The sequence below is a fragment of the Sander vitreus genome, chromosome 21 (assembly GCF_031162955.1).
Source record: "Sander vitreus isolate 19-12246 chromosome 21, sanVit1, whole genome shotgun sequence".
NCBI classification, from domain to species: Eukaryota; Metazoa; Chordata; class Actinopteri; order Perciformes; family Percidae; genus Sander; species Sander vitreus.
Window position 1 is genome coordinate 16,380,421 of NC_135875.1, and position 16,817 is coordinate 16,397,237.

General features: G+C 39.7%; 2 protein-coding genes across 2 annotated transcripts; one reads left to right on the plus strand and one right to left on the minus strand.

Moving 5' to 3' along the window:
- The first annotated feature begins 3,312 nt into the window (after positions 1 to 3,312).
- dlx3b (distal-less homeobox 3b) lies at positions 3,313 to 6,105 on the plus strand. Its single transcript, XM_078279757.1, has 3 exons — positions 3,313 to 3,852; positions 4,655 to 4,839; positions 5,197 to 6,105. The coding sequence occupies exons 1-3, from the start codon at positions 3,510 to 3,512 to the stop codon at positions 5,509 to 5,511; spliced, it is 843 nt and encodes a 280-aa protein (XP_078135883.1). The 5' UTR covers positions 3,313 to 3,509; the 3' UTR covers positions 5,512 to 6,105.
- A 6,416-nt stretch (positions 6,106 to 12,521) lies between these two features.
- On the minus strand, positions 12,522 to 16,122 carry dlx4b (distal-less homeobox 4b). The gene is made up of 3 exons (XM_078279589.1): positions 15,516 to 16,122; positions 14,466 to 14,659; positions 12,522 to 12,972 (listed from the first exon to the last, which is right to left on the minus strand). Exons 1-3 carry the CDS (start codon positions 15,826 to 15,828, stop codon positions 12,712 to 12,714), a joined length of 768 nt encoding a protein of 255 aa, XP_078135715.1. The 5' UTR covers positions 15,829 to 16,122; the 3' UTR covers positions 12,522 to 12,711.
- Positions 16,123 to 16,817: the final 695 nt, after the last annotated feature.

Genomic DNA, 16,817 nt, shown 5'->3' on the forward strand with positions numbered 1-16,817 from the left:
TGTCTATAAGGACCTTACAGGTCCACATCATTTTAGTTCCTGGCCTACCCTGAAGCCTGTCAGAAGAAATCTTAAATTATAATCTCTGTAAAAAGTCCAATATTTGATCTTCACACCATTCAAAACCTAAGAGGAGCCTGGTGTTGGTACCAGCAGACATAACATCAAACTATCATTACCCCATCATTTCATATATTTTCACCATATTTTTTTTATTTGCCAGGTTCCTCCAGTGATGAGGGAGGGGTGTGTGTGTGTGTGTGTGTGTGTGTGTGTGTGTGTGTGTGTGTGTGTGTGTGTGTGTGTGTGTGTGTGTGTGTGTGTGTGTGTGAAGACAGTCTTTTGACAGCAGTGTGTGTGTATGTAAAACATATGCACCATCTACTGGATGTTTTGTGATACTACAATATTGTGACCATTTCACAATAAAACAGTAGCTTATTTGCTCTTAGGGCTGCTAGATTATGGAAAAATCCATTATTATTTATTTATTATTTCACCTTTGGAAAGATGTTGCATTTATTGAACTTAAAACCAGTTAAACAAATTAACAGTTAAACAAATCAACAGTGAAAACACCTTGAACTGTAACATTTCCCTTAATACTTTTTACGTTGAACTTTTTGAATCCCCCCTTCAGAACACAAGACAAAATAAGAGTTTTGCATTTGCATTATATATTTTGTCTATCTCCTTTGTGATATTCACCCCTAAGTATTTAATAAAAGTCCCATCCTTGATCCTTGTTGTCGGTGTGTAGTTTAGAGCTAAGATCTGTGTCTTTGTCACGTTAAGTTTATACCCTGAGTAGTGCCCATATTCCTTCAGTAAGTCCATTAGTATTGAGAAGCTTGCGTCTGGTTGTCCTATATATGCTATTATGTTGTCCGCAAATAAACCCAATTTGTGTTCTGAGCCTCGTACCTCTACCCACTTGATGCTCTGCCTAATTGCTTGAGCCAGTGGCTCAATAAAAATATCAAAGACTGTTGGAGATAGACAAGACGTTGACATTTTGAGTGTGTGTGGGTGTGTTCTGCTCATATTTAAAACATTTCTATACTTGATCAATGCAAACCTGATCTGGACATTCACATGCAAAAGAGGGGTTTGTGTATCTTCTTATATATTGACTGAATGTTCCTCATTTATCTAGTGTCATATAATCTACATTATCTACAATCTTCCACTGCTGTGTTGCAACAGTTTAAAGTTTGAGACTCGAGAGCGTGATGAAATCACAGATTATATTCTCAAAAGAATTAACAATTTAAGACATGCACTGCCTTTTTCAGACATGCTTAAATGTGCTGTAATGTCTGGAGGAATTTTACACAGTATTTACTCTTAGAAAAACACTTTCATGGATCAACATGTTCAACTGCCTCAAATAACATGTAATAAATGGTATTTTTGCCACAGAAAAGATCAAAATGATGGGATCAGATGTCCTCCTCTCTTCTTTATTTGACTGTTTCTGCTGTTAATAGAAACAGACATTTTGAAAACAATGGGAAGATATTTGATTTCTGTCTGTATCACAACATTAAACTATTGCTCATTAGCCTAAAAGTTCTTGTAAATAGTACAGGAGTAAATTTGGGTTGTCCAGTGAAACAGTAATGCTGTGAAGTTAATTTAAAGACAACGCTCTTCCCTGCAGCAATCTACATGTGTACAGCCCACAACAAATGGCTCTTGGAATTTATTTTGATGAATGAAATAAAAAAAATAAAAAAAATTGTTTTGAATTGTTTTAAGGATAAATGTAAATAACTGCACAATTTAACTTTGTAAGTTGGTGACTCCTAAAGGCAAGAGAGGAAACTTCATCAACTGTGACAACGTGACTCAACAGGTCTGGGATAGCTTTATAAGGTTCACTTTTGTTATGGGTTTAGATTGTGTGCGTTATGCTCTTAAGTATTGATTTGCATTTACAGTGGGTGGAAACATGTTTACCAAAAAAGCAGACTTTAATTTGGGCAAATAGAGTGAATCTGTGGACTCCCACGGTCTATTTTTGGGTAAATAAAAGGTAATTTTATATACAGATTGGGATTTTGACATAATACGTATTCAATATATCTGGGTGGCTATAGTCCCTGCTAGAAATAAGTAGATTTAAAGAAATAAATCTTATTTAAATATGGATGAAATGGCCCTTTAAAACTTCACGCCAGTGCTACAGAAACGTACCAAAAGAGGGCGGTAGTTTATCAGACATGAGGGGCCACAGAGGAAAAACATGTCATATCAGAAGTGCCATTTAAAAACTTGATATTGTGGTCGGTGAAAATGTTAATTTAACAATGGGAAATATTGGCAGTAGACACTAAAAACACAGTTTGTACATCTGCATCGGTGTGAAGCTGCATTTGTCTAGTTTACAGGCAGAAAACTAAAGTTCCATGTGTGAATGAATACAGCAGGGGGCGCTGTGCGCCGTGCTTCCAGCTGACAGCAAATGAGCTGCAGAAAGAGTGGACAGGGTGAAAACGGTCCGTTTAAATTACAAGCAAAAACATTTTTATTTTTATTTTTCTTCAGCAAAATATTCCTCAAAATAAATAAAAATTAAACTATTTACTGCGAACTGTTTTACCTTCAATATTTTCTGCTGTGAAGTAGTAGTAGTAGTAGTAGTAGTAGTAGTAGTAGTACACACGCACGCACGCACACACACACACACACACACACACACACACACACACACACACACACACACACACAGTGAAGAGGAATTTACCTGCAGGCAATATCAGTTGAAGGAGTCTTTTACCTATCTCTTCCATCTCTTTCACGTAAAGTTCACTGTCCGCCAACTCATTTGAATGACAATAAGTGTCTGTGGGACGCTGGCTGACAGCCTTTCAATAGGCTGAATAAAGTGGGATCTCTAGGCACTGTTAAGAAAACATTGCATAAACATTAAGGAGACGGTCTGGCTGCAGGATTAGGCTTCTTTTTTAGAAAGGCTTTGGGCTGCTATTGTGTTGTATCATCTTGGTGCCTGTCTGTAGATGATGCAGTTGTTGAGAAAAAACTGGACCTATAGGTAGTTGTGTTTTTCACAGACGGTCCCTGAAGGCCTACATAGCTGCATGATCACCCAGTGTACAGGTAAATGCTAATCTAAAGTTAAAAAAAATAACAAAAATAACAACACACAAATACACTCAGGGCACTGAGGTATGCGTGCATAGGCGCTCTTGGCTGAAGGCTGGGTTTCACCACGACTTCGCCTGGAGCGCAAGATGGGGGGAGCCAATAGAGCCAATGGGAAGGCAGCTTCCAGTCCAGCTCTTTATAACTCTGTGTCACAGGGGCTGAGCGATGCCACAACCAAGTAACTGCAGCTGGGAGAGTTTCAGTGGACTATAAGCTCTCTAACGCCGTTCAAATAGCGCGCACACACACCAATTCTTTAATGCGATTTGGCTTTGCGCACTCCACAACAAAAATAATCCACCACTGGACTTTCTTTACTCTGGAGGGCTGCTTCCACCATGAGCGTTGGACAGACGTATGAAAAGAAGATTGCAAGTATTTTGACCGATCTACCAGGATCTATGAGTTGCCACCCGAGCTCCAAGGACTCTCCTACTCTCCCCGAGTCTTCGGTGACAGACATGGGCTACTACAGCGGACAGACGGGCCCAAGTCATCACGAATATTATCAGAGTCAAGCGTACGGACAGCCCATGAACTCTTACCACCATCAGTTTAATCTGAACGGAATGGGAGCTGCTGGAGCGTACGCGACCAAATCTGAATACCCGTACACAAATGGCTACAGACAGTTCGGACATTACAACAGAGATCACCTGCAGGCCTCGCCTCCGAGCTCAGGTAAATGTTGAGATAATCATCGGTTATTTTAACGCAGCCGTGTTTTCCTCCAGTGTGCGTAATGTCTTCTGCGCGCTAAAATCAAGTCGCTTGTTCGGGCTGAGATAGTCTTGTAAAAGAGCCCTGATTGTACATTAAATCCTATCGTTCTACCAGCTATAATTATCAGCTATTATTATCTTAATTTAATGTATCACCTGTTATTATTATTATTTTGAAGTTTCCTTTAGTTATTGCAAAATATATCTCGTAATACGAGATAATAAATATGCAGTGCTGACATGTCAAATCACATGCTTTCTTTACCTTTCATGTCCCCCAAAAACGTTTTCCTCGCAAGGCCATTTACTTTCCCGTGTACTATTTGTTTTATTATGTAGGCTATTTGCTCAGTGGCCTACGTTAATATCGGGTTTTAACAGCCTGGCTGGGAACGAGCCAGTCCATAAAACAACGATGGTTTGATTAAAGCTAATAATATTCACTCCATCAATTTTAATATGTTACCACTGGCTGCCAAATTGGAAATTTGACAAAATATAATGATTCCGTCTGAGTGATGTAGTTTTGATTTTTGTGGTATTTGTCTTTGAAGTTGCCATATTTTCTTTTTACTTTAAAGCAATTTTGCCACACTAATATGACAAAATATTCACAAGTATAACATTTTTGTGTTTTTACGCAGACAAGTCTAACTTAATTTTGTAAAGTTTTCATTTTTTATGCTTCATGTTTTACAGTGTATGGCTGTTCAAAGTTTTCCTTGATGGTCTATTTCATTAAAATATTTTGTTGTCATTAGTGAAAGAAGAGCCAGAGCCTGAGGTCCGCATGGTGAATGGAAAACCGAAAAAGATCCGCAAGCCGAGGACGATCTACTCCAGCTACCAGCTCGCTGCCCTGCAGAGGCGCTTCCAGAAAGCGCAGTACCTCGCTCTGCCCGAGAGAGCGGAGCTGGCGGCTCAGCTTGGCCTCACCCAGACACAGGTAAGCTGCCTGACCCGGTGGAACACCTGATAGTTTCTAATTGGTCAATTCTTGTAGAGTCATGTGAGTCAGGCAGGGCTTCCCAAATACGGCCAACTGCTCTGTAATTATCCATGGATGCTTAATTACCCACAGCAGACACTGGAAATCTTTATTAGATAAACGTAAAAAAAAATTTAAAAAAAAGCAACAAAAAAAAGCTCTATTTTCTCAGTCAGATACTGCAAAACGTTTGTTTATATGCAAATAATATTTATTTTAAAAAACAACTTTATGTTGTATATAAATATGTTATAGCACTTTATCTTTGAATTTTCGGTTGCATTGCAATTAATGTTCGCAATCTTATTCTCCAAGGTTAAGATCTGGTTCCAGAACCGGAGATCCAAGTTCAAGAAACTGTACAAAAACGGCGAGGTTCCCCTGGAGCACAGTCCCAACGCCAGCGACTCCATGGCCTGCAACTCCCCGCCCTCCCCCGCAGTCTGGGAGAACAGCACCCCTCAGAACACCCCGATCAGCAGACCTCAGGTCCCGCAGCAGACGCACAGCTCGTCGCCGCCATACCTGGAGGATTATAACAACCACTGGTACCAGCAGGGATCACACCTACAGCACCCGGGCACCGTGCACCACCCAGTCCCGCAGCAAAGTGTGGGAGCTGTTTATTAACAATGACTCTGGAGCAGATATTTCTCCTCAAACGAGGTCTCTCCACAATGACTCTGCAGAGCAAAAAAGAGTACTGGACCCGGAGCAGGCCGGAAGTGAAACATTGTTTTTGGTTGTTTTTTATTGGATGATCAAGAATGTTTCAGAACTGGGGTTCCATTCACAAAGCACATAAGGGATTTCTGATCACTTGTGGCAGCATATTTAACGGACATCTGGCGTGTGTGTGTGTGTGTTTTTTTTTTTTAAATTATTTATCGCTTCTGTTGTATTTCTTTCACTCCTTTTGTAAATGAATATGCAAAGTTTTTTTTAAACAAGCAGCCTGACCACAGACCGAATATTGACAAAATTGTGCAGTTAATCCACGCTGCATTCAAATCATGCATGTGGGTTTGTAGAGAGCGCGTCAAAAAAAGAACTCAGGTCATATTTATATGTAGGCTATTTGTACAAAACGTCGAAGGCTGTAAATATGTGTTTATATGCAGAACCACTATGATATGCACTGTGGTGCTTCCAAAATCATTCTCATGTTCATGTAATTAGTCCACTTGTTGCCTTCTTGTCAATTGAATAAAGGTGTTAATTGTATGTTGTGTGTCTAGCCCCTTTATAACCCCCTTTATGCTGTCCAGCCGCCTTTTTTTTTTTTTTTATTTAGGACTATAAATCAAATGTATAGGGTCTATAAGGTGCACACGACCTCATTCTTAACAGTGCAGAAACTGTTTCTGAGAGCAAAGAGAGTGTTAGGAATCAGTTGAACTTCTTTGAAAAAAAAATTATAAAGTAAATCACAATTTAGATCACTCACTTTGAATCACTTGGTCAGAGTGTGCTTGCACTGGAAGCAGGTTCATTCAGAATTAGCGGCGTATTTCCAAAACACTTAAGCCTACGTCTAAGTGTATAATATAATATATAATATTATAATCCACGCATCTTTAGGTCTAAATAATTACTAATCCGCTTGAAATACAGTCTTGTGCCATAATATACTGGGCAGAAGATCATAGTGGCAGTGTTGAAAGAAGTTATTTGCATGCCTGTTCCAGTTAAGATAGGCTACATTAGGCCTGTATTTATTTAAAACGTTGCATAACAAAACCAGTGCATCTGAATCGGTTTTGTCTTTGCAAGATCGTTTTTTCTTAACCTCATTTTCAGTGCTCAAAAATGTTGTTTATCACACTGACCCAAAGTATATGTAGTACAGACGGTAATGGTCAGAGCATATTGAGCGCACTGTGAGCTGCGTGCAAAGCGCTGCAGCAAGAGGCGACATGCAAGCAGACATGTTGGAGTCACTCGGTTTTATTACTATTCTGCTGCCAGATAACGAGAGAATTCAGCGCGTTGCGCACACAAACACACACACGCACGCACGCACGCACACACCTAAGCACGCACGAGCGGGAGTGAAGCAAGTCTGTTGCACGTACGCACAGCAGGAGGACGGATGGAAGCGCTGCCAAACATTGACGGTATAAGAAAACACAACCTCTTTTTTTGTTGTTGAGTGTTTCACTTTAGACACTGGCTTTCATTCTGTTGGATTTGGCAAAGTAGTTCTGGTGAAACATAATCTGCTAATAAGCAGGTTTGTACACCTAAATTCAGGAGTCATTCATGTAATGACGCACGTTTTACCCAATATTTAAGGACAGGTTCCAAAACAAAAGGTGGAACATCCACACTTTGTTTTTAAATTGAGGCAAAAGGTCTTCCCAGGTGGTAAAACAGAATAATGGCCTCGACTGTGGCACGTGTGAAACCCGGGGAATGTAGTGATATGAATTAGCTGAGAGATGTTAGATAAACATGACAACTACTCCGGTAATGACTGTTAATCAGCGATAATGAGACCAGTCAGAAAAAACACCTCCTCCCTTTCTGCGTCTTCATAACTAATGGCAGTGGACAATAACCTCAGTTTGTCCACATACATTATTAAATATGCTGCACAAACAATTAAATGATATAGAGAAACGTACCCACATGGACCACCAAGGCGCCATTAGCCTACGAACAGAGAGAAAATGTAGCCAGGGACTTTTTCTACCGCTTTTAGTAACTAGAATGGTATGCGCCCTCAGGCTGGAGGTGTTACTGTATGAAACTGCATTGCAACATTGTGTCATTGCAATGCTTTCAGAGCATTAGCTTTAAATGTAGACGTGAACATGTTCATCTTAAGCCATCTCAAGTCTCACAGTGTGCCTTATAAGGCACTCTCTCTAAATGGATATTTTTGGATTTACTTGCATCAAAAAGAAAAATAATGTTGGCTATGTTGGAATAATACTTTACTAATGATCCAATAGTTATTCTTTCTTCATTGAAATTCTTGATATAGATTTGTTCACATTAAAGTATCATTAAATTGGGTTGTAGCATCATTTTGACGTACCTACATGAAGAAAATAAAAAATGTAATATGATAAAGAAATATATTCATATGTTGAAGAGTTTCTTTAGGCAATTTGTTTTTCACCTAGAGTCTAGAGCACATACAGCTGACTGGGAATGGAGACTTAGCTTATACACTTTTAAGGGATGGGTAATGGGAATTATAACAATATAGGCTAGCAAACCATAATAATTGATATTAAATACTATTTTCAATGTATTTAGTTGGATGTATTATATTTCAACATAATTTATTTCATTGATCATTTAAAAGTATTTAATGCAATTTTTGAGTCCAATAATTAATATAGTAATAGATTTATAGAATGATACAAATATAGATAAGAATATTTGGACCAAAATCAAGATTTCTCTTTTTTTTGGGTCACATTCTGGCATCTTTGACACCTGTGACAATTTATTTATTCTAAACAAAAATACACACTGTACATAGGTCTACCAAACTTCACAGACATTCTTTCACCATTTGTCAAAACAAAATCCTTTTTCCCTTAATGTGCCCCCCTTTACTTTATTCCCCTGAACTCAACACCAGTTGTCTACAGCCTCACTCATCATCTCAATGCACTGTGCTGATTTGACAAAAGCAGCATGAGTACTATTGCCTTTTAATATCAATGAAATCTCATCAAGAGTACATGCGACCTCCCCTCGGCGGCTCCCTCAGCGTGTGTGGCCCCCGGGCTGTGGTTGACAGGGGAAACATTTGTGCCGAAGACAAACGTGTGTTCGCTACAGGCTGCACTTGTGTGTGTGGGCTGTCAGACGTGTCCATATATGTCATCTCTGAACATTAACAAGTGTAAGTAGCCATCGAGGTGGTGGTGGTGGTGAACTGTTGAACTTGAATGTGATCCTGCATGGCACAACATCACAGCACCCTAAATAGAGCCGATGCTGTGAGCCCTTCTTCCCTCCTGCAACAGAGTGATGTCGGCACTTGTCTCTGGGGTGCAGTGATATGGGTTGAGATGGCGGTCGGGAAACTGAAATGTATCCATGGAAAGACTCGCAGCAGCTGGTCAACACTTAGCATGGGCCCTGGCCGAGCCTCGGCTGCATTAGGATCACTCACTCTCTCCGTTTTGCTGTAAACTGGGATGAAATGAAGGCAGAATGGCATCACTGACAGCTGTGGACTGGTGAACCCTGGCTGACCTCAGGCCAAGGCCCAGGCTGGGCTGCTCGGGCATTAGCTCAACTTGACCAAAACAAATTGAAAATGTTGCATCTAGACACAAGTTCCAAAGAAACAGATCTTAAAAACTGCAACTAAAAAAGAAAGTAAGTGCTTTCCCCCTCCCCACATTTGTGTGCCAGGCCTTCTTAAATCCAGTTTGAATCCATTCTCAATGTGTGTGTGCATGTATGCATGTCTTTCTGCCTGCCAAACTGTATTCCATCTTTTAATCCCTCCTGTGTGTGTGTGTGTGTGTGTGTGTGTGTGTGTGTGTGTGTGTGTGTGTGTGTGTGTGTGTGTGTGTGTGTGCGTGTATGCATCATGCCCCAAACTAAGTCAAGCCTTCCTTCAGATGAAACCAAATCATGCATTCACTCTAACAGGGAAGCTGCTCACAATTACCCGAGATGTCAGATCACTCAAGTTAATAACAATAATCACCCCAGAGACCTTGCCTTGTCAATTCGCCCATTCAAAGCAACTGGGATTTAATTACAGGCTATTTTCCCTCGTATTACTATCCTGGAATTAAAACCCATCAGACACATTGTATCTGATAACTCCGACCGTCCGCCGCAGCGTTGATACAGTCACACTTGCCTTTATCATTACCATTCAACCCATCTTGCAGGCTATCGTCCCCTCCTCTTAGCTTGTCTATTACACGAGGAGCCTTTTCACTTTCCCTTCAATCTGCCTGCATGATAATTGGCCCCCGTTTGAAAGGTCCTACTCCGTCTGTCCAACTCCACAAGCCATTATTCTAATCTGGAGATGTGAAATTGCCTATAATTTTCCCTGATGCCCCGTCACTTGCTTCTTCCTCACCGGGCCCAGCATGTTTAACAAAGCACATAATGATCAGGAATGGGGGAAAGGGCACGAGGGTGTGTATATATAAAGAAGGAGATGTTAATGTAACACAATGCATGTCGTTCTGTGAGAAAATCAGCTTGGAGGAGTGAAAACACGGGGCTCCGATGTGGCTTTTGTTCTTCAGAGAAACACCACAGCAGGCTTTAGATCTCCTGAACAAGGCTGCACTTCTCTGACCAAGGTAAGACAGGACTGTGCATGTGGAGCCTGTATGACTGGTGACATGGCGGTCATAGCAGCTTGCATGTTAGACGTGGGGATGACATATTTATTTTAAATGCAACAATGTGTGTGGGTGTGCAGAGAGGCTTTGCTGTAATTAAAAGGTATGGGTTTATCTTAAACTAAAAGCTGAACAAAGAACTTCAGTGGGAAAGTGCAGATTTAAAGTTATTAATTAAATTATTGGCATGTAGTTGATACATTTAAAAGTAGGGCTGCACAATATATCATTTAAAATAAAAATCTGTATCGCGATATCAATAAACACATTGGGAAAGGCTGCGACATATCGCCAAAGACACTCAGAGATTTTTTGTGTAAGCTGAAAGAAAATATCAGCAGAAAGTTGCACTTTAAAATATAACTGTCATTCTTTTTTAGTGCTGCCTTTTGTATTCAATGTTCAATTTGTTCAATAAAAGAATGTTGAAGATGATTTCCTTTCATTTGTTTTTAAATTCAACAAGCAATTTGTTGTATTTAAGCAGAAAACTGAAAGCAGCAGAACTGCGTTCACTTTAATATCTGTTTATTTATCTCGAGTAATATCGTTATCATGACATTCAACAACATTATCGCATATGACGCGTTTTCTTCATATCGTGCAGCCCTAGTAGTTTTATTGTTCTAGGAAGCTTAGGCAGGATGAGTGAAACACCTTTGCAGAATAGATGCCATGACCCTTTAAAATTACATCACACATGAAGAACTAAACCTATATTAGACGTTGCTGTTTAATAAATATATCTCCCTAAAAACAGCATGCGAGATTGGTTAGTTATTGTTCCAATCCCTGTGTGGATGACATCACACACACTGTATCTAATGTTTGCCAGAAAGTCTAGAAAACAGCAGAGTGATGAATGAAAAAGACAAAAAGAAGTCACTGGATGTTTCTTTAACGCGCTATTCGGTTTCATTATTTAGAGCTCAACACAAGAGCATCAGCACAAACTGCGGCGGTGTTTGTGAAGATATAAATAGATAATTATCTGTTTAGACAGTGGAAGCGCCAGAATGTGCAAATCAGTGAAAAAGACTGTAAATCAGTTTATTGGGAGGAATAGCGGAGCCATTTGTCATCTTATTATGACAACGGCGAGTTTTCTGTTTGAGTGAAGAGAGAGAGAGTGAAGGAAGAGATCGTTAAAATGCTGTCTTGCACGTGCTATACCCACTCCTCACGGCGTGGGTATAGCAAAAAAAACAGAGATCAGCAAACAGCAGCCAAAAAAGTCACAGTTTCGGTGTAAAAAAAAGTTTGAGAGAATGCAAAAAATGTAGCTTAGATATTTAAAATGTGTTAAAACATCAAACTGTTTTGTTGTTGCAGTGCTGACTTTCAAATGCAAAGAAACTCTTTGGAAGGCAAGTGTCGTCATAGCCTATTTGTTTGTGTGTAAAAGTCACACCGAACACAACCGTGCGTAAAGGTGGCACTCATCGCCTTTGGTTTACCATGCTGGGAATTTTGTTAGCGTTAAAGTTAAAGTAATTGTCCTAAAACATGAAAGTTAAAAGGGGGGTAGTGAATAGGATTTTTTTATTTATTTATTTTTATTTTTTTTACTTTTAATCAGGAATCAATCCGCAGGTGTTTTGACAAAACATGACTGGAATGTATCCAAGCAGATTTTCGTCCATCAGCAGGAGTGTTGACGGACAAAAGACAGCTGATGTCCCAGCTATGAATTATCTCACGGACTGAGCTGTGGGTGGTTAACAGAACTCTGCACATTACAGTAGCCGGGCTCGAGATGCTGTACTTTATCCACAGCTCATGGACGCCTTTACACTTTTGTTCAGGAGTCTCGCAGATGAATGCGGTTGTCATTAATTTAGACTTCTGTAAGTCACCGGCTCTTTAACAGTTTGATGGATAAAATCACACGTCCATTTACTTACTTACTTAATATATATATATATATATATATATATATATATATATATATATATATATATATATATATATATACACACACACACACGTATATATATTGACAGTAAAAACATTTCCCCGATAAAAGCTGCAACCAAAACAAACACGTCACACATAAGATTAATCACAATAATGTCCATCCAACAGCTGTTTATTTGCACAATTCTGGACCACCTGAAACGCCTTTGCTAATAAAGTAGACCCATGCACACACTATATTTTAAATGCCTCCATCCAGAGTCTCTTGATAAACTGCACACACACTAAGTCCAGAGTCGAAGCCGTGCACCAGAAGATGCAGTGACATTATAACAAATCTAATATATATATATATATATATATATATATATATATATATATATATATATATATATATATATGATGCATGGTCGAATTTAGCTGTGAAAAGTGAATTCAAAACGCACACTAAATACCAAGAATACGAACAAGATCTATCAAACACACTATTTAAACACAATTCAGTTCTGAGAGGAGGCCTCGAGAGAAACCAGTGAGTTCAGTGTGAAGTGCGCTTCACGAAACAACCCACTCACATCATCTGAGCCCTGGGCACCGCGTCCTGGTGAGGAGGGTGGTGGTGGTTTGGATACCAGTGACCAAAACTGTTCATGTAATTGTTTGGGTGCATTTGGGTTCCTTTGTTCGCCATGGAGACGTCCCAAAGCTGGGGCAGCCCGGGGGAGCAGGGCGAGATGGAGCTAGTGCTGTGGAGATGTTCTCCCTCTGATCCGCTGCCATGCTTCATGATCTTTTTATACTTGGAGCGCTTATTCTGAAACCATATTTTAACCTATAAAGAGAAAATGCACATAATTGTCACTGTGGTTAAAGATCAGCAGTAATATAAAAAGCTAATTATACCGCAACAGGCGTTTTATTAGCATATACACCCCCCACACACACACACACACACACACACACACAAATACACTTTTAGAATTGGCCTTAAGTGAATATCGAGAACAATAAAACCCTCATAACTCATCTTATTTGGGTTGTTTTTGCAAATCCCAGGCTTACAACTGGCGCATTGTTGGCCGTTCGGCCTTATGGTTGCATTAAAACGGAGCTCTCTTATTGTTCACCGATTTATAAGTCCAGTGGTGCATGAGTGTGACAGCAACAAGCCGAGACTGAAAGTATTGTGAAATAAAAAGGGGCGCTGCGGTAGGTCACTGACAATTTCTGCTGATTGCAAAGTAAAAAAGTATTATCCACGAAAACAATGGTGTGAATATTAATTATTTGCACCAAAAAGCCCAAATGAAACGCTCTATAAACATCTGAGCAGCACAAAAGGTTGATCATTGCTGATATTGAGGGATTAGGAAAAATGCGCAGGAGACAGCTCAGATGGCAGTCAGTCGTTGATCTGTTTATCTCTGATTTTGAAACTTCAAACAAAAGGGAATTCAGGCGAGGCGACACAATAAAAACCTATGTTTGTTCATTGAATGATAAATTGACAGCGACACGTGCACCTGTTTTGTCTCCAAATGATGTTTACACATGGCATTGACATTTTTCCCAAGCTACCCTTTTTCAATTCCTTTATTACCAAACATTTAATTTACAGAATGCACGTGAAGAATTAAACACAAATAAATACATTGTATTCAAGCTCATAAGGAACTAGTTTGATTTTATAAACTATATTCCATAATAAACTATACTGAAAACACTTGAAATCAGCTGACAAGCCCTAATTCTGCAGACCTGCAATGGCTGATTTTTCTTTTACTTTTGATAGCCTATAGTTTTAGAAGTGCGGTCATGCTGCATTCACAGAGAGCATTTCAAGGACCAGGGTTGACAAATGAAATACCGCCATGAAATTAAGTATAGTAAATAAGACAGGCATTAAAGGATCAAGTTACAAATCACAACAATTTGCTTTCTCATTTGATCTCCAGAAGCGCAGTGATCCTTAATCATATCCAGCAAATAAGAGGTTTCTTTTTCAAGCGTTTCAACGTCTTTTTCCTCTCAGTAATATTTGTCTTCAGTCTGCTTTAAGTCTTTTAAATACAAATTATTAGCCCAGCAGTTCTACTTAATAAGCCACAATGCTAAATAGTACAGGCCTGGTAGTTTAGGCTGAATAATAGTGAAATGATTACAACCTCCTTTAATACCTGCAATACTACTGCTTCTACTAACACTAATAGATAATGGGCCTAATGATAACACTATTAATAAGCTAATATTATGCATATATCTTCGACCCCACACCCTACATTTCCCCCGATCCATTCAGGACTGCTGGGTGAGTTGAAGGCCCACCTGAGTCTGGGTGAGTCCCAGTTTGGCCGCCAGGTCTGCGCGCTCCGGTAAGGCCAGGTACTGGGTCTGCTGGAAGCGCTGGTGCAGAGCCTGCAGCTGCAGACTGGAGTAAATGGTCCGAGGCTTCCGGATTTTCTTCCCCTTACCATTTAGACGAATGTCCCTGCTTTCAATCACCGTGGACTTTTCGCGACCTTGTAGATTGAAGAGGGAAGAACATGAAATGAAATACGGAAAGTTTTGATTTATAACTTGTATTATTATTACTACCTATACTTGTATAGGTCGAGACTAAATATGTCACATTTGAGCAGAATTTTAGATTTTCCCTGATCTTCTCAGAAAACCAAATCTACCATCTTAAACAACACGACAGCACTGAGTAGCTTACAAACAGGAAATATAGTGCCTGACAGGCCCGCACTGCATGCTATAAACAACACTCGTAGGGCCTAAAAGCCAAAACATGTAGCTTAACTTGTGCGTTTTTATTTCATTATTTGACTATCATAATGCATCCCATGGCCATAAATCGTTTGGTTTTATTAAATGACACAGCGATGAAGGACTGCTGTTTTCTGTTAACGTGCACTAACGTTGAGGGTAAAAAAACCAAAACAAGTTCCTGGGGTAGGACCAGGCTAAACGGGCCATAACTCGACTTTCCCACAGAAAATTATGGTCAATAAACTAAATGGCACCGTCTGACTTCATTACGTAACATGAGTGGTAAAGAGGGAGCATCCTTGGGAGGCGGTGGCTGAATGCTAGGCCTTGTTTGGACATTAGTGAGAGTTAGAATATGGCTGCTGACGTCCATGCCTTTCAATTAAACATATTAGGCCTATATATGCTGGAAAGAAAGTGACTATTTATTTACTAAACCTTAAAGTGAACTATTTTTCTCATTATTAAAATGGAAGTGGAATGGAAATATGCGCCCATGCAGTGCGTAATTGCGCCTGATGCCAAATCAGACTTTTATATCCATTAATGACACATTAACAACAATAACTGTTAAGCCCAGCTCGATTTGACTTTCTCACATACCTGTGTGCTCTAATCTGCTGTGGGCCAGACTGCTGCTGTTGCTGTGCTGGTAGGACATGTAAGCAGACGGGGCATGAGTGCTTACCGCGCCGGGGTAGGCGTAGCCAAAAGAGCGGCCATAGGACGCGCTGCCAGGAAAAGAACTTTCGTGCTGGGAATGCCCAGCAGCATGCAAGCCATGAACGGGGTAAATGTGAGAGAGTCCGGGGGAGTGCTGCTGGTGTGCCGGATGTCCGTGGCCAAATTCTAGGAAGGCCGATTTGGAGGGATCTGAGGCATTCAGACTGTCAGGCATGAAACCCATAGACATCATTAGCTAATACGCGAGTCCATAAACCCGTCGCTCTGAAGAGGGTTTCATCAGTTCTGTCGGGCAGCGAGGAAAACTTGGAACAAATCCACACTTAAATCCAACGCTTTGCTCGTGAAAAAAAGTTCCCTGCAGTGAGAATGAGTTATTACAGCGTGCATGTTCACAACTGTTTAGGAGGCAAACATCGAATAAAAGCGAAAGGGATTCTTCTTGACATCATTGGAGGAGCTGACATGGTTCTTCAAACACCTCCTGCCTGCAGAGCCTCGAACACACTGCCTTCTATCTGCGAGCTCTCTGATTGGTCCGCAGCAGCACGCGGTCACTGGAGCTCCAGCATTATGAACTTCATTAACATATGATAAAGCATGCAGCTCTGCAGCCAGCAGGGGCCTCCTGCTATAGATTATTAATATATTTGGGCATATTTAGACATTTTATTCTGGTTTATGTTAGAATGCCATCAAGTCATCTACACCATCAAATAAAAAGGCGTTAATGCACAGACTTAATATGGTCTGGATTGTCCTGCTTTAGGAGATTTAATAACTTTGGTAGAATTGAAGTTATTTATTTTTTTACTTTTTAAATTAAAATTTGTATTTCTTTTTTTTTATTTAGTCAAAGTCAAATAAAATGAGATTTGACATTGTTTCGTTAATAAAGTTAATGCACTTAATTCTCACCGAAAATAGTTTAAGTTTCAGTTATTTTAGTTATAGTTTTAATAATGTAATAATGTGTAAAGTTGATTAGAAACCCTGTATTGATTGAATGGAATAGATGACAAATTTATGATTTTCCACATTATTTTCTGCTGTGGCACTGGCTCATTTCATATTAATGCACTATAAGGAGTTTCACTGATATTTGGATTTTCTTTTTAATTTTGCAGCAAGCATTCACATGTTTATTGTCTAACAGAATGTATAGACATTTCTTGCACTACAAATCAAAGACATAAATAAAATGCATTTTACTACAGAAAC

Bases quoted from the DNA above. Each gene is read 5' to 3' on its own strand.
- dlx3b (XM_078279757.1), top strand. From the start codon at position 3,510: ATGAGCGTTGGACAGACGTATGAAAAGAAGATTGCAAGTATTTTGACC. The intron at 3,853-4,654 runs GTAAATGTTGAG...TGTTGTCATTAG, and splicing joins GGCCTCGCCTCCGAGCTCAG to TGAAAGAAGAGCCAGAGCCT. The intron at 4,840-5,196 runs GTAAGCTGCCTG...TTATTCTCCAAG, and splicing joins TTGGCCTCACCCAGACACAG to GTTAAGATCTGGTTCCAGAA.
- dlx4b (XM_078279589.1), bottom strand. From the start codon at position 15,828: ATGATGTCTATGGGTTTCATGCCTGACAGTCTGAATGCCTCAGATCCC. The intron at 14,660-15,515 runs GTATGTGAGAAA...TCAATCTACAAG, and splicing joins CAGCAGATTAGAGCACACAG to GTCGCGAAAAGTCCACGGTG. The intron at 12,973-14,465 runs GTGGGCCTTCAA...TTCTCTTTATAG, and splicing joins TGGGACTCACCCAGACTCAG to GTTAAAATATGGTTTCAGAA.